Below are 25,534 nucleotides of genomic sequence, written 5' to 3'. Positions count from 1 at the left end.
CCTCCCTCCCTCCCACTCTGGGCAAACCATCTGAACAAAGTCCAGGAAATTTGCATAACATATCTAAGACAGAGAGCCAGAAAGTGGGAAGTCCAGGATTATACCAAGCTGTCTGAGTTCTACGCCTGTGCATTTCCAGATTCTTTGTTAAAGGCTATGTAGTTAAAAGGGTCTTGGTGAGGCATGGGTTTGCAATCTGGTAATCATATTTTTAGCAGCAGGTATCCACAAGGTAAATCTGATAAATTCTCATGAATAGAAATAATATAAGGAATGGGGTGGGGATGCAAAATAACGAATAATAGGAATCCTTTCTCTAGTTTGAAACTTTCTGGTTCTTTTACCCTCCATGATTCTATTTCAACCCACCATGAAATTCTTAGAGCAAGTCTCTTAGCAGTAAACATAACTACAAAGTATCAGGTTTGTACTGTTCTGGGATCCTTTTTACAGACCTGTATTTGAAGCCGGTAATGTGGGTGAGCAGTTGTCCTTTTCACATGTTCCCATTATTGAAGTTAAAGTCATAGTAGGAACTTCATTACTACCTGAGAACACACAAATTAGAATACGGTATAGAGACAAATATGCAAATGACAAGAAATGAACATATAGTTACAAAGGCATATAAATAAAAAGCACTACAACTTCAACTTAGCTGTGATCTTAAGTCTTTTAGGAAGTTGGCTCAGAATTCTGAGCACAGTTTTGTGTGCTGAAGCAATTTTATAAATAGAGAGTAGGTTCATGAGGCAACCCACTAAAAGCCTTTTATACCTTGTTGAAGTGGCAGAGATAAAGTATTAATAATAATGCAGAACTTAACCACCATGTGCAACAATGCTTCCATGGCCAAATGCGTTCAGTATTCAGTCTTGGAATGCCAGAGCACATTTCCCGCAAAGCAGTTGGTTTCCCCGACTCTAAGCCACTAATCAGTCCCCACAGCAGGTAGAGACTTGCAGGTAGTGGCAGTTCTAACAGTAAAGTTGGGGGCGGGGAGGGCTCTAGGGAACAGGGTTTAAAATGTAAGAATCTTCTGCCAGGTCCTATTCAGGATCTTTCTTTTCTTCCTTAATTCCCGAGGTCCATCTGCTTGACATCTTTCCCTGGCCAGAATGGAACAGAAAATGGTAACCTTCCTATCTGTATGAGAAACGCTTTATAAATTTTTTGTTGTTGTTAGTAACAAATACAAAGTAAAGAGGTTCATACTTCTGAAGCCGATTTTTCAAACAGAGTCATCAAGGACAGTCTGTAAGATGGAGGGACAGGAGTAAGTTCATTAGTATATACAAAGAGTTGAGGAAATACTCAAGTGCATCAGAGCAACGCCACACCATGGTACCCTGATTCTCTGATGAGATGAGGGCAGAAGTGACAAATGGGAGCTGGAGTTGGGACGCATGACTGGGAGACGGGCCAGGCCTGGGATTGCCTGCCACCTAAGGCCTGAAGCTGAGGAAGACGGAGTCCACTCAGGGAAGGGAGGCCACACACACACACCTCCATCTTTCCTTGGCCCTTGACTGTGGCAAGCTTAGGGGAAAGGGCAGGTGCACCATTTTGTGCTGGAGTCGGTTTCTGGTGGTCAGAGAAGGAGAGAGATGGGGTTTCTGAATGTGACCTGGTGGCCATTCCCTTATTTAATATTTACTGACTCCATGCTAGGCTCTGAGGGTCCAAAGTCCAGATCTTAGAGACCTGACAATTTGGGAATACTGAGGGGCAAAGACCGCATTACAGTTGAGTCGAAGAAGTAAAGCAGTTAATGTAATATAGTGCATTATGAAAGAGAAGTGAATTCTAGGAAAAAACAAACAAACAGAAAGCATTTTGGAGAAGGATTAATCTAAAGAAGACACGGGATTCACACACGGAAAGATGGGGGGGTAGCTAGCGGGAGGGGGAATTCCAGGTGCAGTTTGTATGACAAAAGGCACAGAGGCCAGCAAAGGCACAGACGTGGGAGCAGAGTGGCCTGAGCTTCCAAGGCTACTGTTTTACACCGAGCATCTCACAGCAAGTGCAGATCCCAGCAGTTTTTGAATCAATGAGAGACTGAACCAGTCGGAGGTTACAATGAATAAACTGGGCGGGGAGAAGAGGCTGAAGGTGGGGAAGCCGCCTAGGATGTTCCTACAGTCTCCTGGGTGAGAGGAAATGTGGATGGGAAGCCAGAGGACAGCACTGAAAATGGAAGCAAGAACACATGAGAAACACTGTAGCCTCTGTTTGCGGACAGAACCTTCTCTCTGACTCACTAGGCTTTTCTAAGACAGGGACTCCCCCCCACCCCCAGCCCCCTGAGGCAGCTGTTTCCTCTGTGGAGCGCTGGGGCCTTGAGTCCCAGAGGTAGGATCTGCATTTCCCTACATTCCCAATGCCATTTGCAAATGATCCAATCTCCATTCTCCTATGTGTCTGCGATGCACGGTCATAGGCTCTAAAACTCCCAACCTCCCCTCTTGTTCCCACCTCCTGGCTTTCCCCTGACTACTTCCTACTTCCTGAACAACTGTGCATGTCTGCCCTACAGACTTCAATTGCTATCTAGGCATGTTATCCTCAATAAGCTTTCACTCAGCTTTGGGAGCAAATAGTGTTCGGTACTTGAAAAAAATGAACTTGATGCTATTTATCAATAGACAGATGGGTTTACAAATTAAATAATTAAAAATATTATGAAAACAAGGGTGCTTTTTCCAGGGCACGTTTTCTCATGGACTCTCAGCCCTATGCAACAAAAATTCTCAACCTATGAAGAATCAAGAGTTTAATTCTACCAGCTGTTCTCGTATGCTAGATTTTCATAGTATGCTTTCTCTTATTTAACAGCTTTTAATGTAAATATGCAAATTTTTAATAAAGACCTTGACATTTTAGGTCTAATGCTGCCTGTTTTGTAAGAGAAAAGGTATTTTTATATTTAAAACAAAAAGACTTCTTCTGGGGCACCTGGGTGGCTCAGTCAGTTAAGTGTCCCACTTTGGCTCAGGTCATGATCTCATGGTTTGTGAGTTCGAGCCCCAGATCAGGCTCTGTGCTGACAGCTCAGAGCCTACTTTGGATTCTGTGTCTCCCCCTCTCTCTGCCCCTCTCGTGCCCCTGTTCGTGCTCTGTGTCTCTCTCAAAAATAAACATTAAAAAACAAAACTAAATTTAAAACAATGAAAACAAAAAAAATTTAATGTTTATTCATTTTTGAAAGACAGAGTGTGAGTGGGGGAGGGGCAGGGAGAAAGGGAGACACAGAATCTGAAGCAGGCTCCAGGCTCCCAGCTGTCAGCGCAGAGCCTGACCCCGGGGCTCAAAGCCATGCACTGTGAGATCATGACCTGAGCTGAAGTCGGACACTGAACCAACCAAGCCACCGATGCGCCCCTTTTAGATTTCTAAGGAAGATATGTTCATAATGACACTAACATACTTTTTAATAACACAAAAATATTTACGACTAGATTCATAAAACAATAACTGTTGTATACATTTGGATTCGGGAACTGTGATTCTTCAGCTTCAGACTCTCCCGGTACTGAGTAACACATTGTTATCATTCCTGGTAAATAGTAAAAAGTTAAAACCTGAAGATTTTTGTTTATGATCCACAGATAGTTTGGGAGGCTACTTAGGGATATGAGCTCTTCCTTTAAATATTTATGCCTGTAAAATTATGGAACAAGTAACACTTATGGGAGAACAGGAAAGGCAGTAACAAAATATTTCATGTTCCTCTGAATAAAGATGAATACGTAGGTTTGAAATTCAGTCTCCAGTTTAATAACTTTTGATCTATGTATATGACATTTCTATTCTGTGCTTTGATTACTTAGACTTAATAACAGATCCAAACATCACTTAATTAGCCCATATTCTAAGAAAGAAACTACCATCTGTCATCAATTTAATAATCAAGAGATATTTGTTAAAGGCAAGAAAGAATAGTGTTTATAAGTCACCACTAATTATATCATACCTTTAAATTTAATGGCTTGAGAGGAGAGTCATTTTGTGGTTTCCATTCTCTACAACTCATAGGCAGCAGAAGCACCCAGAGAAACAAACAGCAAAGTGCAGAACTATGATTTGTATCCAGCAAAGCACAAGAGGAAAAAGAGTAACAAAGAAATTTAACCCAAACAAGGAAAGGTAGGAAAGGGGAAAGAAGAAACCATTAGAAAGCATGATAAATAAAAATTCAAAGTAAGATGGAAAGAATAAGCCCTCACACCACGAGAATCACAGTAAGTGTAAATGGATGACGTGTAACCCGTCAGACAACAGAAATAAACATTGCACAGAACCTGTGACAGCCACGTAGGAGCGCCTTAATGACTGTATGTTGAGCATTTTTTCAATAGCAAATTTCTTACTTCCTGATGGTTTCCAAATCAAAACATTTATCATTTTCAATCATTTAAGTATAATATGATGTACTGTGAGCAAACATATGTGGAAAAACTGTTGTGAATGATGTTAGATGTTGTTCTTGGGGGGAGACAGGAAAAAAGAGGAAGAAGAGAATCCCAAAGCCATTCTCCTACACTGAAGTTGTTGACTGTCTCCTGGAAAATAGTCAGCATTGTTGAAACTTTCTTACTGAGACTGAGCCCAGATGATGTTTCTTATACCAGGATTTTTCTATACACACTGACGGCTAAAAGACAGCTGAGGAGTACTGCACATTCATGAGCTCTCAGTGAACATGTTTTCAAAGGCAACATTTCCTCCATTAGTGTTTATCTGTAATGCTCTTAAGCTGCGTACAAGTCATATCTGCCAGGAGAGGAAGCTCATTTGGTGGTAATAGCAATACCTGTAATAGGAGTTCTGTTTTTCAGTCGATCCACTTCCATTGTGAAGTCATCCTTCAGGAAAAGGAACCCAATAATGGAAAACAGGTAGACAAGGATGAGAGCCAGAACTGCAGTTAGAATAATGGAGCGGCCATTTCGTGTGACACTCTTTATGACATTGAGCAGAGTCTCTTCTCTGTACACCAAATCAAACAGCTACAAACAGAAACCAAAACAAGAAAAAAACACAGTGGAGCAAAAGCTGAATAAACAGGAAGGTAATTATGGATATACATGCAAGCCATTTTAGTTTATCTACGAAAAAATGATAACCTGATACCTTAAAAGTGCACCAAACTACACGTTTCTTCTACAGTTGGGATGTATTAATAAACTGCTTTTCAAAAAGATAATTCTCACATAGTGTATAATGTGTGTATAATGTGTGCTGGTTTCATAACCAACATAATTTTAATTTTGTAAGATACAGAAATAGCATAGCATCACATTTGAATTTAGGAAAATTATAATACTCTACTTAACCAACTTAGCTCCCTATTCCTTATTTTTAGACTGACTGATGTCCTCCACTTGCTTGTGGAATGTGTAAAATGTCTAAGGTGAGAATGCTGAATTATATTTACCTAAGTGATGAGTAATCGACAGATTCATTAAACATATTGTTTAATCAAGGGATTCGAGGTGAAATGACTAGAACAATTTTATAAGCCTGCTGCCATAGAAAAGGGAGGAAATTTAAAAATATCTGAGGAATGGAAACACCTTTCCTGGCTAATGGGATATAACAATGGCAAAGCCTATTATATTATATTAGTATGTACTTCTGGAAACAGAAGTATAAGAAAAAATGTAATACACAATTTGTTAAATGTCCACTTCCTCTAATTGGTTTTATCCATTTTGTGTTTAGTAGTAGAAAATCTACACATTAGTCAAGAACCTAGGTATGTGTTTGCCATCTGGAGTCCACACCATGAGCAATTTTATTTATTGCTATATTATTAAGTTGAAATTATACATTAGCAAGTACATGTTATATTATCAAAAGCTGGTTAAAAGCAATAAATTAACATTTGCTTAAAAAGGCATAAATAACTGTTTGTAAATGAATACTATTTTGAAAGTTGGGATAATTAAGGTTTGTCTCCTGCTATCTGAGGGCACTGATTAGAATTTCTGAGCAGGTTGAAATGATCCATTACCAGTGTCACGAATCCCTTTGGAAACACCAGGGCCTTGTTTATACTCTGTTCTTCTGAGTACTGAGGGTTATACAGTTACTCTCCAATTTAATTCTAGTCTTGCAAATAATTGTCATAAAGATATTACCTTGTTTGTTCACCTTAGGAAGTTGATATTTTATCATGATCGTATACAATTTGCTTAGATATTGTGTTATCCGCTTATGTTCTGGAGGGAGCAGAAACTTCTAGAAATAAAGTCAATGGGGGCGCCCGGGTGTCTCAGTTGGTTAAGCGGCCGACTTCGACTCAGGTCATGATCTCAGTTTGTGGGTTCGAGCCCCGCGTCGGGCTCCGTGCTGACAGCCAGCTCAGAGCCTGGAGCCTGTTTTGGATTCTGTGTCTCCCTCTCTCTCTGACCCTCCCCTGCTCATGCTGTCTCTACCTCTCTCTCTCAAAAATAAATAAAACATTAAAAAAATTTTTAGAAATTAAGTCAATGTTCTTCAGGACAGACAAATTAATTAATGCAAATTAACTTCCAAATTATCAACACTCTGACTTCTTTAACTTACTTAAGTGTTTCACTGACGTAAGAGATTTTCCTTTAACTCAAAAGTGGCTTAAAGAAATGGTCTGACAATGGGCTCTAGGTCACTTCTGAAAGGTTTCTAAAGGCTTATCATTTTCAGAAGGATGCTTGTTAAAAATGCATATTTCTGGGCCTCTTCCATTCCCATGGAATCTGAATCTTGGGAAGGCAAAAAAAGGTTTTGACATTGGTCAGGTTGATGGTTCTTTCTATTCATTCTGAAACCAAACTCTAGAGTGTGGCTTTTATTATTTTGGATAAAGTACTGGTATTTGTGGATATAACTAGGAATATATATTCATGTATTTTTTAAAAATACAATATATATTTAAAAATATGCTTAAGTGCCATTTTGGCATTTTGTCCATTATAATTTCCTCCTAGTATTCTAAACATCAAAATGGACAATATTCTTGGGGCACCTGGGTGGGCTAGTCAGTTAAGTGTCTGGCTCTTGATTTTGCCCAGGTCGTGATCTCACAGTTTGTAAGATAGAGCCCCATGTGGGATTTTTCTCCCCCTCCCTCTCTCTCTGCCTCTCTCTTGCCCTCACTCTTGCTCTCACAAAATAAATAAATAACTAAACTTTAAAAATATGGATAGTATCCTTTTCACAAGCAACCCAGTGAAAACAAATTAGCATCAGTGCTGTAAGATTTGAAAGATAACATATAAGAGGAAAATACAACTGGAAAATAAGCGTAAGCGAAGTAAAGTAAAAGTAACATTACTACCAACAGCTCATATAATCATTCAAATACACAAATACATTTTCTTAAATGTCTTTCCCTGGAAAACATAAAGACTTACAGACATCATTTTACATGTTTTTTATATTATCTCTTTCATGAATCTTGATAGTACGAGTCTATCATCCTATCCTTATTGGTTTTACAGATGAGAAGGTTGAAGCACAAAAAGATTACAGAATGTTTGTTATACATCACAGGTCCAGTAGAAGTGCTGGGTGTAATAAGACTTTATATATCTCAGGCATGTTTTAAACAGTGGTTTCTTTATGGGAAATTAGAGCAGACAGGGACTTCATTTGGATCCCTGGAACAGAACAAAAAATCTACTTTTGATTGTTGAATAATCTAACTTAACTACCTAGAAGATAGTTTTGTATCATGGGGCTCTTTCAAGTGCTTGAGAGTAAATGGAAAATTTGCCTCTTTTCAGTCTCCTACATGGGTTTGCTAGAAAACAGGAAAGCAGCAGGCGATGGATTTGTCCCTTATGACCCAAGCAAATAGGGTCAGCATAACGTTTTTAGATCTTCACCTTAGGTTTCAGGAATTATTTTACTGGCTAGTGCTCTCTACTGCATGCCAGCCATGGGTGGGAGATAAAAATAAATCTCTCCTATGGCATCACGATGTCAGTCTGGTAGTGCTTCAGGTTTCAAAACATCATCACATATTTATACTGTCTTCTCTCCTAGTTTATGGCTATAAAACAGACTATATGTAGGGGGCAAAACAGAAAACAGATAACCTGAAAAAAAAAAACCAACAGACCTCTAGAAGAAACCTGCAAACCCATTTAATGAATTAGATATAGGAGGATAAGCTTAACAACAATGACATATTAATTCTGAAATGAGGACTTAAAATGACTCACTGTGTTTTTACTGGGTTAGCGGTTTTCCCTTCATTTCATGTATACACTCTTCTAAAGTTACAATAATATTTGTTGTTGTAAACAAAATGCAATGATTCCCGTACTACAAAAATATGTCTCCATTTTCCCCCCTACACGCTGTTAGGGACTCTCTAAATGTAAAGGGAAGTAAGTAAGGATTTGGCTGAAACCAAAAGCAGCTGCTATATGAAGCCTGGGTCAAGAGGTGGGGTCAATGGTGACTTCTCAGAGAGGAAATAAAGAATTCCACCACCTATGTGGTTTCTCAGAGGAAGAGATTAAAAATAATAATAATCCACGCTTTTCCTAGGAAAGTCTAAAAATAACATAATTTGTCCTAAATGTCAGGACCTGCTTAAAAAAAAAAAAAATCAAAGGAAGAGGCAGCATTGTGTATTTTTTTCGGCACTGATTGTCCACATGGAGAAGTACTCACCAGGAAGCTATAGAAGAATTCGTGGACAAAGAGGCCCAGCATGCAAACCAGGACATACGCCACGTGATAGAGAAAGGCCATATCCAGGATGACCGCTCGGTAGCCTCGGGTGAAAGTGCCGCGATTTCCCACAAAACTCACCAGAAACACTATTTTATTACAAAGCTACAGGGAGGAAAAGATTAGATTTTACTGTCTTATTTATCTGCAAACTCACAAAAATAGCAGTCGTTGGCAAAACCTATTATTCACAAAGTCTGTGGCTTTCTTTTATCATTTCTCAGTTGGCGGATTTTCAGCACTGCTTATGAATCCGCATGTGAATGTAAGACACCCAGAAGTTGTATCGTCTGTGGTTCCAGGAACAAAGAGAATGCTGAAGAGCCCCAGCTGGACACTCGAGGCAGACGTGAATTTAAACCCTGGCCCTCCCACCGCTGCTGCGGCCAGTCATGAAGCTGCAGTACTCGATGGTTTCTTCAGAAGAATGGGAGTAAAGGAATTCCCACCTCATAGACCTCTTCAGAGGATTAAGCAATTCCTGACGCATTTGAAACACTTAGTACAATGATGCTTTAAACACTACTCATCATACTTTCCATATTAAAAGTAATATATGTAATATTTTTATTATACTGGGTATGGAACAGAAAAGGATCTTTTCTGAAAATATCCAGAAAGGATCTATCCTTGATTCTTTGTAGCCTAGACTTTCTCTACTGAATATTATTTTAAACAAGTGAGTCTTAAAAGTGATTCTTGCATTTAATTTAAATCATAAAAATATCAATATACTTATGTAATTAGGTTAAAATAAATATAATGCATGCATCTATTTTCTAAGCTCCACATGTGGTAACTGTTCATTAGACATTTTGGGGTGTTTATTATGTTTGGTGCTATGTATTTTTGTTCAAACTATTTAAAATTGCCTTTTGTGGTGTAACTTTGGAAAACAGAAATTTACACGAAGTTTCTTTGGCAATAACAATGATCTGTGCAATGATTTCCAAAGAACACGGTTATCATAAACTTAGTGTCATATATTTGGTTCTGGAGTCACTGCATTATTTATACACTGAAGAGCCAATTCTGCCTCTTAGTCACCATGGAAAGAACTATAGATTTCACATTTCAGTTCTTCCAAATTGTTCCTGAGTTCTTCCAGTTATCTGATGGCACCATATTTGTCTTAATACATCCAAACTTAACTTTGGGAAAGCACATTGCTTTTTGTAAGATTGTTGATTTTTGCAATACATATATTTAAAAAACTGCTTTATGGAATGATTTTAAATAACATAAGAAGGAGCATAACACTTTGTGGCAGAAGTGAAATTTAAGAGGTGGGAAAAACCTTTTCCTTCAACTTTCTGAAGGCCAAATCAATACAGACAAAATGAGAAATGTGTTAACATTGCATGTTGTGAAGACAGTCAAACTGAATCAATAACACAGAAGTTCAACCTTCCCCCAAATTTCCCCAGGCTTAATTAGCTATCCTCTCAACAATCAGTATTATCAGTTCTTCCGCTGTCTTATAATAACCTGAATAATGTAAAGCAGAAAGTTGTACTTCACTATTTTAGTATCTCATCATCACATCCTTATTGTTAAGCATAGCTATAGTATAATGGGTGTCTTTATGATTATTATTCAAGAGTAAGTTTAATATTATAAAAAGCCATCATTTAAGAAACTCAGGAAATGTATACAAGGTGCTCAGATAAGTGTGGTGTTTGACAATAAACAAGCATGTAAATCATGAAATGCAGAATGTGTAGGTGAAGTAATATTCAGCGTTTTACTCTTTCAACTGTTTTGAGTGGCTATTTAAGTTCAGATTTGCCTTGATTCACACACTATAGTTCATCTTTAAAAAATAATAAGAAGTTCTGTAAAAAATAAAGTTAAAAATTAGAATTAGGACTTTCCCAGAAGGATGGATGATATGGTCAAGACAAATTGTTTATGTGTTATTTCCTGATCTTTACTTCTCTAAGCTGAATCATTAAAAAATGATGCAGGAAAACTATTTGTAAATCCAACACACTGAGAAAAAGCAATACATTGAATTCAAGTTCTCAAAAAAAGTGATACACTTCAGTTCTCAAATAATGCAAAAGCAAGGACACATTTCTGTCTAAAAGGGCTTCTGCTAATTTTGCATGAAAAATAAAGGTTTGCCTTCTTTACAGGTTGATTTCTATTTTCCTTAAACTTTGATCTAGAGCTTGGTGTTGATGGATATGTCCCTGTTCTCTTGACTAAGTCTCAAAGTAGAATGGAGTTGATATTGGCAGTGACATCCATCTATTTCTGTGGCGAGCAGAAAGAAGGAAATGGTCCTTTTGTTCTGAAGCGTTCACACCAAGGAGAAATAAGGGCGAGAATAAATGATTTGGGTAGGAAAGAGGTTGAGCTCTGTTTTTTCCTGTACCGTGACCTTGAAATGTATAAATTGTTTTTACAGAACATTTCCATGAAAGCTGGGAGTACGCATGGGAATGAGGAAATTGCAAAACTTATTCTCCCTTTTCATGCCATGACTTGATGTTGTCTAACTAGTCCTTCATTTGCCAATACCCTTACCTAGGCGATCTTTGTTTCTAAGGCAAGGGTCCATGTGGGCAATGATAAGTGGAGAGTGTGCGAACCTGACAAGGTGGTTAAAAGACTGGTCCCTTCTGAATTGGTGCTGAGAGACCCTTGAATCAGCATACCAATCTAAATGACCACATATTTTTATCATTTTCCACCTGTTCTTTAAAATTGCCTTGATCGTACATTTTGTTGAGGATGGGCTGACTCGTGTGATGGTGGGGGAAAAGCGGGCAATGGGGTAGAGAAACAGCATCCATGTAGCTTCCTGTGTGGTCTTTTGAAAGATGATTTACCAATAGGTCTTCTAAAAACAAAAACGAAATTAATGTTCATTTGATAAGTAATGCAGAGTGAATCTAGTTCACTAATTTATTGGGTATGTTAATCACAAAGTACAGTACTGTTTTCATATGCACTTCACAATTCGTCAGTCTGTCTTTGCACGACTTCTAACAGTGCCGCAGAAAAGAAAGACACTGGACTAGAAGTTGGACCGTGGGTTCCAATATTGCCTCTGCCACTTGCTTTGGTAAATCTTCCTGATCTCCGCAGGATCCTGTATCCCCATTTCTAAAATGAAATGCCTGGAAGTGAATAATCCCTAAGGTGCCTCAAAGGTCTAGAACTCTATGGGATGTCCTTTAAATTTTACTATTCTATGTGATTACAGAAATTTATAGCTGCCTTTATAGTATCCTTTTTCTCTTATCTGGTTCTCTGTCCCTGATCTTACATTGTGCTTAGGGGAAAACAATGATCTATTTTCCAGGAATAAACTGTAGCCAAAAAAGGCCATCTACTATTTATTGAAAAGTAAAATTGAATTTATTGAACTACATATTAACTACATTACTGTAGTGTCATCAACCATCATCCTTACTAAAACTGATGTGATTTGATTCAAAAATCTCCAATTCAGTAGTGTTACAAAAAGTCTCCATTTCAGTAGTGTTATATCTTGGGCAGGATAAGGTTCTATGGTCAAAGCATAAGAAAAAATTTTCAGGTAGTCAATATCACCCTGGAAATCTGTTAAATTGCTGACAAAACAGTATCATAAACAAGGGTGGTGTAAACTATACTGTCGTTTAATAAATTCAACACATGATACTTTTCCTCCAGCGACTGAAGCAATTTTCTACTATTACAACCAAGTATCAGAATTAGTTAGGAGCACATAGTGACCGTATTATATAAAAAATAGGGTGTGTGTGTGTGTGTGTGTGAGAGAGAGAGAGAGAGAGAGCTTTGATTCAGAATATATAATTGAATTTGTAAATGTTAAGTGAACATATGGTGGGGCTCAACGTTATAGCAGTAACATGAGCACTACCAGGAAACTATTTGCAGGTAAGGGCATGACACTATTAAATTTGAACACTGTGGCTTATTGTTAATAGACAGCTACCTGCTAAACTCCACTTGTTTCTCATCTCTGCAAAATGGCAAGACTAAGTTTCAGCAGAAGGAAACACTTCCACCTTACAAATAACGGTAAGAAAGGCAAATAATTTACAAATGCCATTAAATAAATTACACATTTCCAGGCACTACTCCAGAAGAAAAAAAAAACATTGTACATAGTGTTTAGAAGATATTAAAAGATCTTCCACAGGTAGTTACTGCATTATTAGAAAAAATATCGAAAAACCTAAACAATAAAAATTAGTGGAATGGTTAAATAGATTGATTATATAGCAGCCACATGACTGGGAATATTATCATTATTGGTGGTAGAGAAATATTAGGTGATCCACAATTTATAAAATGTGTGTTTATATTTAACAAAATAACATGTTAATTTCCATTACAATGTAGACAATGAGAAGAAAACCGTATGGGGTTATAAGGTATGCTTTTTAACAGCGGAAAACACCTGAATTTTTCAAAACTTCTTAAACATGGAGATAACCCTTGTGACAAGATAGAGAAATTAGGTGCAATCTAAACAAAACTTTGATTTTTAGAAATGAGTAAAGATGATAAAAATGGAACATCACAGCAAACAGAAACTGATGATATTAAATGCTCAGAACATAAATTGAGGTTTTTCCTTTCACTTGACTCCTTTCCCAGAAAAGTAACTGTCTACATTTGCTTAACATCATGAAAGACACTGAGTCAGAAACAAATAACTCTCTGTGAACCAAAACACAATTACTTTTATGATCATGATACCAATGTTTTACAATTAAACAGCACTTCACATATGAGGAGCTTGATAGCATCACTGTTACTATCTGGTCTAAATCTTCACATGCATCTTCTCAACCAGTGGTAGGTGCAGACTAAGCTTTAATGTATTCATTTCACTGATGTGCAGAATTAAACTCAGAGGCTTGATCTGCCTATGGTCTAGAATTCTGATTCTCATTACAGTGTAACTATCAGGTAGATATTTTCTTTTGTTTTTCCCTACTTCTGATACCTATAATTTTAGCACTTCTAATTTTACCTGTTATACAATGCAAATGGGACTGATTTAGGGTGGGTGCACATATTAAAAAAAAATTACCAATTAAGTAAACATATTAAAGCCTAAATTACAAAATGTGACTGATTAATGTTTGAATTTTTTTCCTGCCTCCAGGGAAATGGTAAAGCACAGATAGTTTTGTAAGAAGCTTGTTATGTTAAAAGTTAAGGTAAATGATTATTTGCTAAAACATTTTATTAATCTGTACTATCTATCGAAACTATAGGTAAAATTCTATCAATATCTATATTGTCAAAATCACAATTATTTTATCCATTTTGTTTCTAATTAAAGCTGATTATTTTCTTTGTCAAATGCCCTGAACTAGCAAATTACAATGTACCATTTGGGGGCTGTGCAAATGGATTTTTTATGCTGTGAGAGATAGGAGAGCACTCACAGATTCATACAGTTCATAAGAAAGACATATTTCTGCGTATTTTCTTCTCATGAAGAAATTAAGTATAAAATGTGCCTCTTATATGAATTGTCACTTCCTGCAATGAAACTATTCTCACCAAACCTTAGGCAGAAAATATCTTTTTATCTTGGTCCCAAGGGGTAAAGGAAAAATAACTCCAAATTTTTTGGTTTCCCCAATAGGCATTAAAATGTTTTTCCTTAACTTTTTATATATTCTTGAAGCTTCTGTATGGTAAGAACCACATCCTCTGCTTCTTGGTATTTTCAGTGTCTATCAGATAACAGAGGCCCAATAAATGCTTGTTTTTTTCTTGCCCCACTGATAGCTATTATTTCAACTTATCACACTTAGATTCTCTTTCTTGAATTAATGTCTTATTGAGGACCAACTACTGGTTTATGAATATTATTTGCTTCTTCAAATAATCTGGCTCAAAACTGAATGTATTTTTTTTAAATAATAACCTGGACTTCCCTAACTCCAGTTTTCTAATAGATTTAGAAAATTTTAGATAAATCCATGAAGATTTGTCAATTAGCTTGGTTGGTAATACTGCAAATTTAGCTTATTTTCAAAAACATTCAAAGTACAAGTTCAGTTGAAGTGAAGAATTTTTGAATGTCTAAGTACTAGCCATGAAATGGAAGGAAAACAGAGTTGGGAATGAGGGAGTGAAGAGGGCAGGATTATATCATGAACATGACAACCTCTGCCCTCAAGAAACTCGGGAATCATATATTTGGTACTCGACAGAATTCTTCACTGATAGATCTCTTTGCATGTACAGTAAGCTTCCCTTTATTGACAGTGATTGAGGAATAACTGGTAATTTGGTTGCCTAAATGTTCTAACTGGGACCTGGGTCATATATATCATGTTGAACTTTCAAAGAAGTATAATATAATAATGGTCAGGAACACAGACTTGTCATTCTAGCTCAGCTTGATAATTCTCCAAAGTTTCGTTGGCTATTTCATTTATTTATTTTCAATAAATACTTGCCATGTATTTTATGTACAAGGCACTGTAAATGTATAAGAGTACAAAGATAACTTTTCACTCATCCATTCATTCACTCACTTGTTAGTTAATTCATTATAGAAATATTTGTTGAGTATTAATGGCATTCCAAGATACTGAATAGTCAATCATTACCCTTAAGAGGTGTATAATGTAGTAAGGGACTAAGGCATTTATGCAGATACCAAAATACAGGACATTATGTGACAAATACAGTACAAGATATAGACAGTGTTTTAGGTATTCGGCAGACATATTAGCAATATTTATTTGCCTACTGAACATTTTTTCTTTCATTAACCTGAGGATTTGCCCTTTTCTTAATATTCCTTTATGGATATGCCATGTAGAAAGCTGTCTAATCCCTTTAAAATTTTATCTCTTGGGTACAATTATTGTTATTTGGACTAGTGCTCTGGCTTACTTATTCTAAACCTACTTAACTGAGGTTTTGAAATATGATCCTTTGTTCTAACATTTTAAAATTTAGTGAAAAAGATATTAATTTAATCTATGCCTTTCACAAATGTATAGGGTTTGTTCACTTAAAAAGAGCCCAATTTCATATTTTTCATATTTTCTCATATAGCAATCCTTTTTTCTTTGGTCATTTTATAAAAAGGTACTTACTTTTAAAATTCTACTAAATATAATCTAACCTTTCCTGAGTGATTTAGAAGTCACTTTAGGATGTTAACAGTGGCTCAGAATCATTTTTCTCAATAGCTTTGGGTGGGTATAGAATGCAGAAGGAATAGGGGCGCCCGGGTGGCTTAGTGGGTTAAGCGTCCGACTTTCACCCAGGTCATGATCTCGTGGTCCGTGGGTTCGAGCCCCGCGTCGGGCTCTGTGCTGACTGCCAGCTCAGAGCCTGGAGCCTGTTTCAGAGTCTGTGACTCCCTCTCTCTCTGACCCTCCCCTGCTCATGCTGTCTCTTTCTCTCTCCTAGAAATAAATAAAACATTAAAAAAAAAAAGAATGCAGGAGTAAATCTCAATCGGATTAAACTGATTGCAGAACTGGGTCATGCCTCCCTCAAACGCCACCTTCTTAAATGTATCAACTTTTTACTTGTCACTTTTTTCTCTTCAAAATTAAGAATGTAAAATTAAACTCTCATTAATTTGAATTCACAATACATAAGAAGTTACTATGCATACATGAGTTAAAATATATAGTTACATTTTTACAGTTAGTTCACATTTAATTAATTTAAAACAGGACAAAGCTAAGTAAAGTACTTACATTAGCTGCACCAAGGAGTATTAATGTAGGTCCAAGACCTATTGTATATATTGATCTGAGCATTATTGACACAAGAAATGGCCGGATACCCACAGGCTTGGAGAAGAAAAACAGCATCGAGGTGCAGATTGCAACTGCTATCCAAAGAAGAACTGAGAACAATGGAGAAAGAGTACCTGCAAAATGTGAAAGAAGTTTGTTTTTATTGAGGACAAAACTAGAAAATGTTAAACTATTCACCACTCCACCTTATATAACAATAGCAAACCAAGCCATAAGACACTGAATTTCACAACAACCCACTCTACACACTGTATATTTAGAGGCAGTATCTCAGAACACATTCCTCATTATTACATTTCTAAAAAGTTTGTGATTATTTTCGGGATGTTTAAATACTCCCTAGTTAGTGTTCCTTCTATTAAGTCTGAGAATTGTTCATCTTTCTCTTATGAGAATTACAGGTTAAATACTGCTAGATGTAGCTCACTTGGGAAACAAGTCAAAATTTAGGATTAATGACTATTAAGAGTACAGCTAAATCATGTGGAATGGACTACTTAAAAATTTTTTTAAACATTTATTTATTTATTTTTTGAAAGACGGAGAGAGACAGGGCATGAGTAGGAAAGGGTCAGAGAGAGAGGGAGACACAGAAATCGAAGCAGGCTCCAGGTTCTGAGCTGTCAGCACAGAGCTTGATGCGGGACTCAAACTCAGGAACTGTGAGATCATGACCTGAGTCAAAGTTGGACGCTTAACCGACTGAGCCACCCAGGTGCCCCGATTTTTTCACTGAATTCATACCTTGCCTTGTTCTATTGTTATGAAGTTTCTATATTATAGATTCTTCTAAAGAATTCAGAATGTAAAATATCCAAGCCTTAGGGGCATGTGGGTGGCTCAGTTGGTTAAGTGTCCAACTTCAGCTCAAGTCATGATCTCAGTTTGTGGGTTCGAGCCCTGCCTCGGGCTCTGTGCTGACAGCTCAGAGCCTGGAGCCTGCTTCAGATTCTGTGTCTCTCTCTCTCTGCTCCTCCCCTGCTTGCTCTGTCTTTCTCTCTCTCTCTCAAAAATAAATAAACATTAAAAAAGTATAAAATATCCATTCTTTAACAAAATAGACACAAGCTTTAACTGTTAACACACACGTGTATGAATGTATATGTATGCGTATGAATGTATGTACTGAGATGTAACACAAGTTCTAAAAATATGGTGAGCCATTTAAATCCTCAGAAAACAAAAGTGCCAAACACTTCAAAAATGAATCCCATTACAAACAAAATTTCTTTAGAAATTAACCAAAATAAGCTTTAGAATATATTTCCTTTTAAAAAAAAGTATAATTCATTGATGTTTGCACTCACTATGCGGATTCAAGGAATCCCTGGGTAAGGATCATGGCATGCTATATTTGCAGAAGTAAAGTAAAGGGCCACATTCTTGGGCTGATTAGATCAGCTATAGGGCCTCAAACACACGTCTATTGGCTAATGAAGCCACAGGGGAAACAATAAAATGGAGATTTTCCATAGTTATTTCTTTTGGCCAGTTTTTATTATTTATAAAATTCACTTCTGCGTGCCAAACACTACAAGTGCTTTGGTGTGTAGAGGTTTTGTATGATCACTGAAATCCTGGGATTATCTGAATTCCTTCAATGAATTCTGTGTAAGCCTTTTAGTTCATAGTACTAACAGATCAAAAATAGGTAGGAAGAGCCTGTCAGACATTAAAAAACAAAACAAAACAAGTCAGGTAGTAAGCAGCATTAGCTTAGACAGGGGTGGTTTTTTGTTTTTTTTTTTTTTTTTTTGCAACATTTGTTGTTATCATATTGCCTCAAGTGATAAAAGAAATTTGGGAAGAGAGATCCAATCTAACCTCCTCACCATATTTATGATCTGATTAGATGGTTTTGAAGATGGGGAAAGAAAAGGGGTACAGTTCTCTGGAAATTACGCTAATTCCCATCCTCTGGCAATGCTAACAAAATGGGTACCCAATTCATGTTTATTGTAATGTTGGCTTATTAGCACTTTATATCTACTAAAACATAGCGGGCCCACCAACGGCCCTGGCTTCACAGATCTCAAAGAGCCATGGAGAGAATAATGCCTTCAACTTTCTCTCATGCTTATTTGGATGCCAACAGAATGTTAGCTTTGTAAGAGTGAGGACCATCGCTGGGCCTGTCACAAATGTGGTATGTAGCACTGAGTAAGTATTTAGCAATTAAACGAATAAATGAAAGCATAATCTGCAAGCTCATTTTGAGTCTATAACTAAGCCTCCAGTTAAAAATATGCGAGTTGTGGAACTTCACCCTTAAGTTAACTGCCAACATCTATGTTCGTTTAACAACTTTCAGCCAGTCATTGAACTTTTCAGTATAATTCATAAGCAGTGGCTTGGTGCGACATTCTTATTTTATTGTATTATTATTTTTAAATGCTTTTTTATTTTTGAAAGAGAAAGAGGTGGGGGCGGTGGGGGGAGCAGACAGACAATCCCAAGCATTCTCCACACTGTCAGTGCAGAGCCCAAATGGGGGCTTAAGCTCATGAACCACAAGATCATGACCTGAGTCGAAATCAATAGTCAGATACTTAACAGATTGAGCCACTCAGGTACTCCATGACATTCTTGTTTTAAAAGTCCTAGTGTTGACACTAATTGTTACACTGCTCATTGTTAATTAACGCCTGATAGGCTAAGCGCATCTTGACTGTTCTTTTCTAGGCAGTATCTGGCTTGCCAAGATTTCCCCTTGATTAAACAAGAAACCGTGGGTTTTTTTTTTTTCAAGTTTGTTTGTTTCTTTATTTATTTACTTATTTATTTAGAGAATGTGTGCACATGCACGTGAGTGGGAGAGGGTCAGAGACAGAGGAAGAGAGAGAATCCCAAGCAGGCTCCATACTGTCAGCATGGAGCCCAATGCAGGGTTCGATCCCACAAACTGAACTGTGAGATCATGACCTAAGCCCAAATCAAGAGTCAACATTTAATCAACTCAGCCCCCCAGCAGCCCCAATTAAACAAGGAATTGTAACCACGCACTTAAAACTGGGCATTTGATCCCTTTGTAGAAAGAACTCAGGGAACATCTAATGTAGTACCTTGCACATAGTTTAATGCTAGATATGTATCTGTGAAATTAATAAACTTTTAAAAGTTATTTAAAATGACATTGCCAATTGTCAATAATTTGCAATCATATTCTGTAAGAATGGTCACATTGGTTTCAGGCTGAAGATTTAATGAAAAAATAACAATAAATTGAAACTCTGACAACAGTACAGTACAGATTGTCAGAGACAGTTTTTACCCACTAAATGTGGGAGGGGTGACTCTTCTTAACACTTTATATTGTTATTAATTTTGTGTAATAAGCATTGTTACTTTAATAATGGAAAAATTTTTTAGAAATCACTCTATGAATTTTTAAATCTCAGAATGTATGAAGTGTGTGCTTTACAGAAGAAGATTTAAGCAGCACATTTGGAGATCTCAATTCAACTCACATAACGGGACCCTCTTATCCACTTCACAGTAACTTGTTTAGAGCTTACTGTACAGAACATGCTGCTTCTTACCTCCAGTCTCTCTCCATTCCTCTGCCTTCCATGTAACCTCCTAAGACTTTGCTGTTTCCCCCACCTCAGTCCAGCTAAAGTAGACATCCATCCATAAATCCATGGTGGTCTCTACTATTGTGCCTTACTCACTTCTTTGTCCCTTAACGAGACCATGAGCACCTTGGGGACAAGGACAGCTTTACCAACCTCTGTGGGTGTCTCTGGGGTCTAGTACAGTGCCTGGCATACAGTCACACTTCATCAATGGTTGTTATTAAGTTGGATGAATTAAAATCACCTTGAAGCATTTAACTTTAACACAAAGCACTTGAGAGAAAAACAAACTGCACTCTAAACTTGAACCTGATTTAGGAAAAAAACAGTCGTATGCTCTCTGGATATAAGAAATTCCCATGGCAGCAATTTTCTCCACTAATTAGTCTGCCTTTGCCAAACTGGGCAGGGGCAGTTCGCATGGCAAATGTTCAACTTCTGAATGGACATCTGGGATATTCTCTAGCATCAACAGCTGCAGCCATAACCTCATCCCTCAACTTTGGGCACAAGTTTCCTTCTTAGAGAAGCCTCTGTCATGTAAGGAAGCCAATCAACCAAACAAAGAAGCCAAAACGAGAACCAATAGCCATATGAATAAACCCTGCATTCCTGAATAAATATAAACTCAGCTCATCCTTGGGAAACCCGGCACCAATGGCCTCTGATTCCTGGTGGAAACGACCAATCAAAATCAATCCACACCATTGGGAAAGGTCAAGGGGAAACAAGGGCTTCCTCTCCAAAAATGGTAAAGAGGAAACGAGAGAGAAAAAACCCCCAAAGATATTTAGAATGGCATATAAAGTAACCTGTGTTAACTCCTTTTTCGTGATTACGTCTAATTGTAAGTTTCCTAAAGCCCAGTTACGAAGCTGAGTTGTGTGGGACAGTGGAGACAGACCAACTGGAGTTGCCTTCAAGAGCTCACAACTTCAGGCTGAGAGGTCCTACATTTCCCAAGGGTAAGTAAGCAGTGTTTGTCCCAGGACACAGGGCCTCTCGGTTGCCCGAAGAGGCCTTCCTCAGCAACTCCCTACTGTCCGGGAGGAGATGGGTCAAAGCTAGTCCGCTGCCTCTCCAGTCAGAAGCCACACATTCCTGTCAGGTTCCCTCCACAGAACCAGGAAAAGTAGTGGCTGGATTGTTACTGCACTGAATTAGCCAGAGAAGGGGAAATATAACTGGTTCAGCGGCAAGCACGCAAGAAACATTGAGAATTTGCCTCTGCTCTCAGAACATGCCTGAGATTAAGTCAGATCAGGGTTTCAGTCTCCTGCTGGCACCACAGCTAACCTGCAGTCTCTTCAGAATGCCCAATGCCTTATTTCTTATGGCCTTAGATTGCAAACCAGTCTAAGGAAGCCTATGGGAAAGGACCATTTAATTAAAGGGGGGAAAAAGTATTTCTTTGTTGCAATGTTTGAAGGTTTTTGTTATTCTCTTTTGCTCCTGAATTCAATCTGATCCTCAACCAAATTTATAGCAATATAATTAGTGTTACTCTAAAGTGTTGCCCATCAAAAAAATTGCCATAGTTTTTATAGTTGAATAAATAAAAACAACTGCATAATGTTCCCCCAACCTAAAAAAAGGGGGGCTCCTGGGTGGCTCAGTCGGTTAAGCATCCAACTTCTCATGCATCGCATCGGGCTTTGTGCTGACAGCTCAGAGCATGGAGCCTGTTTTGGCTTCTGTGTCTCCCTCTCTCACTAACACCTCCTGCTGACATTCTATCTCTCTCAAAAATAAATAAACATTTAAAAACAATTTAAAAAAAAATCACACTGAGCTCTTCAAAGCCTGGCAATGAAAGGCAACTATCTACAGTAGGATTTGGGGAGGGAATACACTAAGCCAATCCCCTGAGAATCACCTTCCCCTTAAGTACCTCTCTTTATTTCTTTTTTATTTTATTTTTGAAATGTTTTTTTAGAGAGAAAGTACACACGCACGTGTGGGAGGGGCAGAGGGAGAGGGGGAGAGAGAGAATCTTAAGAAGCAGGGCTCCATCTCAGGAACCATGAGATCATGATCAGAGCCGAAATCAAGAGTTGGATGCTTAACTCACTGAGCCACCCAGGTGCCCCTCCCTTTAATCATTATACACCACTACTCTGGTGGAAGGGAGACAATGCTCTGTCAGTTAATATTACAACCCAATGGCACACTAGATATATAGCAACCAATAACTCCCAGTTCATGTGTGATCAGGCTGGAAAGTGGTTGGAGAAAGCTTACATAGCCCATTGTCCCTGTCCTCACTGCCACAGTGGCCACAATGACTCTGGAGCAGCCTATAGTAGGGTCTGGGGCTGAGAAAGGTGGCTCATTTTGACCAATGACTTTTTTTTGGGGGGAGGGAGGGCAAGATTTACCAGGTGATTTCATGATCAACATCTACACCCAGAATCTAGGGACTTTAGAGTTGGACAGAATCCTCATATTTATTTTGTCTTTTTTTACTTTTCATTCCAAAACACTTTCAGATTTATGTAACAGTTGCAAATATCATGCAAAATTACTATATCCCACTCACATGGATTCTACCTTACATAACCACATTACAGTGATGAATATCAAGAAACTAATACAATATGCCACTTTTATTTTTGTTTATCTTTTCTTTTTTAAATTGAAGTATAATTAATAAGCAGTGTTATATTCGTTCCAGGTGAGCAATGAAATGAATTAACAATTCTATACATTTTTCAGTGCTCATCAAGATAAATGTACTCTTAATCGTCTTTCTCTATTTCCCTCATTCCCTACCCACCTCCTCTCTGGCAGCCACTAGTTTATTCTCAGTATTTAAGAATCTTTTTGTCTCTTTTTTTTCTTAGTTTGCTCACTTACTTTGTTTTTTAATTCCCCATATGAGTGAAATCATATTGTATCTGTCTTTTTCTGACCGACTGATTTCACTTGACCATTCATCTTTGGATAAACACGGGTTTGTTTCCATATCTTGGCTATTGTAAATAATGCTGTAATAAACATACGGATGCCCATATCTTTTCAAATTAGTGTGTTCATTTTCTCAGGATAAATACTCAGTAGTTGAATTACTTGATCATATGGTAACTCTATTTTTAACTTTTTGAGGAACCTCCATACTATTTTCCACAGTGATTGCACTAGTTTGCATTCCCACCAACAGTGCACAAGGGTTACTTTATCTCCACATCCTCACCAACACTTCCTACTTCTTCTTGTTTTGATTTTAGCCATTCTGATGGGTGTAAGCTGATATCTAATTGTGGTTTTAGTTTGCATTTCCCTGATGATGAGTGATGTTGACCATTTTTCCATATGTCTATTGGCCATCTATATGTCTTCTTTGGAAAAATGTCTGTTCAGGTCCTCTGTCCATTTTTTACTGGATTTATTTTTTTGGGGGGGGTGTTGAGTTGCTTATATTTTGATATATAAATCAATATATTTTGAGTTTTTAAATATATTTATTAAGGGATATTAACCCCTTATTGGATGTATCATTTGCAAATACCTTCTCTTGTTCAGTAGGTTGCCTTTTTGTTTTGTTGTCAAAAAGTTTTTATTTTGGAGTAGTCTCAATAGTTTAATTTTGCTTTTGTTTCCCTTGCCTGTGGAGACATAACTAGAAAAATATTTCAATGGCTGATGGTCAGAGAAATTGCTGCCTATATTTTCTTCTATGACTGTTACAGTTTCAGGTCTCACATTTAGATCTTTAATTCGTCTTGAGGATATTTTTGTGATAGTTTAAGAAAGTGGCATAGTTTCATTCTTTTGCTTGTAGCTGTCCAGTTTTCCCAGCACCATTTGTTGAAGAGACTCTCTTTTTCCCACTGCATATCCTTGCCTCCTTTGTCAAAGATTAATTGACCATGAATGCGTGGGGTTTTTTCTAGGCTCTCTATTCTGTTCCACTGATCTATGTGTCTTGTGTGTGTGTGTGTGTGTGTGCCAGACCATACTGTTTTGATTATACAACTTTGTTGTATAATTTGAAATCTGGGATTGTGATGCCTCCAACTCTGTACTTCTTTCTCAAGACTGTTTTGGGTATTCTACCGCTTTTGTGATTCTATACAAATTTTAGGATTATTTGTTCTAGTTCTGTAAAATATGATGTTGGTATTTTGATAGGGATTACATTAAATTTGTAGATTACTTTGGGTAGTATGGACATTTTAACAGCATTAGTTCTTTCAATCCATGAGCATGGAATATCTTTCCATTTTTTTGTGTCATTTTCAATTTCTTTCATCAGTGTTTTACATTGTCCAGAGTACAAGTCTTTTATCTCTTTGGTTAAGCTTATTCCTAGGTGTTTTATTATGATATATCACTTTAATCTATAGGCCTTATTCAAAGTTCATCAATTGCCCAATTAGTATTCTTTATCTTGACCAGGATCACATATTGTATCATTTGTCATATCTCTATAGTCTCTTTTAATTTGAACCATTCCTCTACCTTTATCTTTCATAAGCTTAAATATTACTAACCAATTATTTTGAAGAATGTCCCTAATTTTAGGTTTGTTTAAAATTTCCTCAGTTGATGTATTTTTGGATAATAATGCCATGTCCTTGTTAGTGCATCATATCAAGAGGCACTCGTTGTTGCTGTCTCATTACTGGTGACATTAACGTTGATCATCTAAAGTGATTTCTCCACATTAAAAAGTTATTCTTTTTCCTCTTGTAATCAATAAATGTGTTGGGGGTAAAATACTTTGAGACTATGTCAATATCCTGTTTCTCATTATGCTTTTTAATCTAACATTCACCTATGAATATTAACATCCATGATGATTCTTACTACAGTATTGTTTGCCAAATGGTAATATTCTATTTCCAGCATTCCTTCTACATTTATATTTTATTTTTCTTAATGCTTTTTTAAAAGTTTATATTGAGAAAGAAAGTGAGCAAAAATGGGATAGGGGCAGAGAGAGAGGGAGAGATAATTCCAAGCAGGCTCCGCACTGTCAGCACAGAACCTGACAAGGAGCTTGAACTCACAAACCACGAGATCATGACCTGCGTCAAAATCAAGAGTCAGAAGCTTAACTGACTGAGCCACCCAGATGCCTTTCCTTCTACATTTATTAACTGGAATGTTATTGTAAGGAAGAGGTTTCTTTTGTCATGATCCATATAGACTCCTGGATTCTTATCTTATTCTATGGGTTATTACATATTACTGTCAATACTTTTTTTTTCCTAAAAATTTCTGCAGATGTGGTCACTGGGAGGCTTTTCAAGTTGGATCTTGTGTTCTTTGACATGTCTCCATCATTTTTAGGTACTTCTTGGAGGGAATGTTAATGCTCAACCTAATCCAGCCTTAAATCACCTCAAAGTGCTCCTGGCAAGGTGTCACTGAAACTATGTTGGACAAAATCCAGCATTAGAGAACTTGCATATCCAGCACAGGATTATCCTTCTCCAGACAGTTCTGATGTCC

General features: G+C 37.3%; 1 protein-coding gene across 4 annotated transcripts in view; it reads right to left on the bottom strand.

Moving 5' to 3' along the window:
- The window catches only part of ITPR2 (inositol 1,4,5-trisphosphate receptor type 2), a 501,862-nt gene that overhangs the window by 74,655 nt on the left and 401,673 nt on the right, over positions 1 to 25,534 (bottom strand). For all 4 annotated transcript variants that reach the window (XM_039240789.1, XM_039240790.1, XM_039240791.1 and 1 more), the window contains exons 49-52: positions 16,440 to 16,615; positions 8,671 to 8,835; positions 4,817 to 5,012; positions 456 to 548 (exon numbers count right to left, since the gene is read on the bottom strand). In XM_039240789.1, the coding sequence (XP_039096720.1) occupies positions 456 to 548; positions 4,817 to 5,012; positions 8,671 to 8,835; positions 16,440 to 16,615 (630 nt within the window). The remainder of the gene's footprint in view (positions 1 to 455; positions 549 to 4,816; positions 5,013 to 8,670; positions 8,836 to 16,439; positions 16,616 to 25,534) is intronic.

Source organism: Hyaena hyaena, unplaced genomic scaffold (assembly GCF_003009895.1).
Source record: "Hyaena hyaena isolate Hyena2069 unplaced genomic scaffold, ASM300989v1 scaffold_182, whole genome shotgun sequence".
Classification (NCBI taxonomy): Eukaryota; Metazoa; Chordata; class Mammalia; order Carnivora; family Hyaenidae; genus Hyaena; species Hyaena hyaena.
The sequence above is the reverse complement of the archived record's forward strand: the minus strand, read 5'-3'. Positions and strand labels throughout refer to the sequence as shown.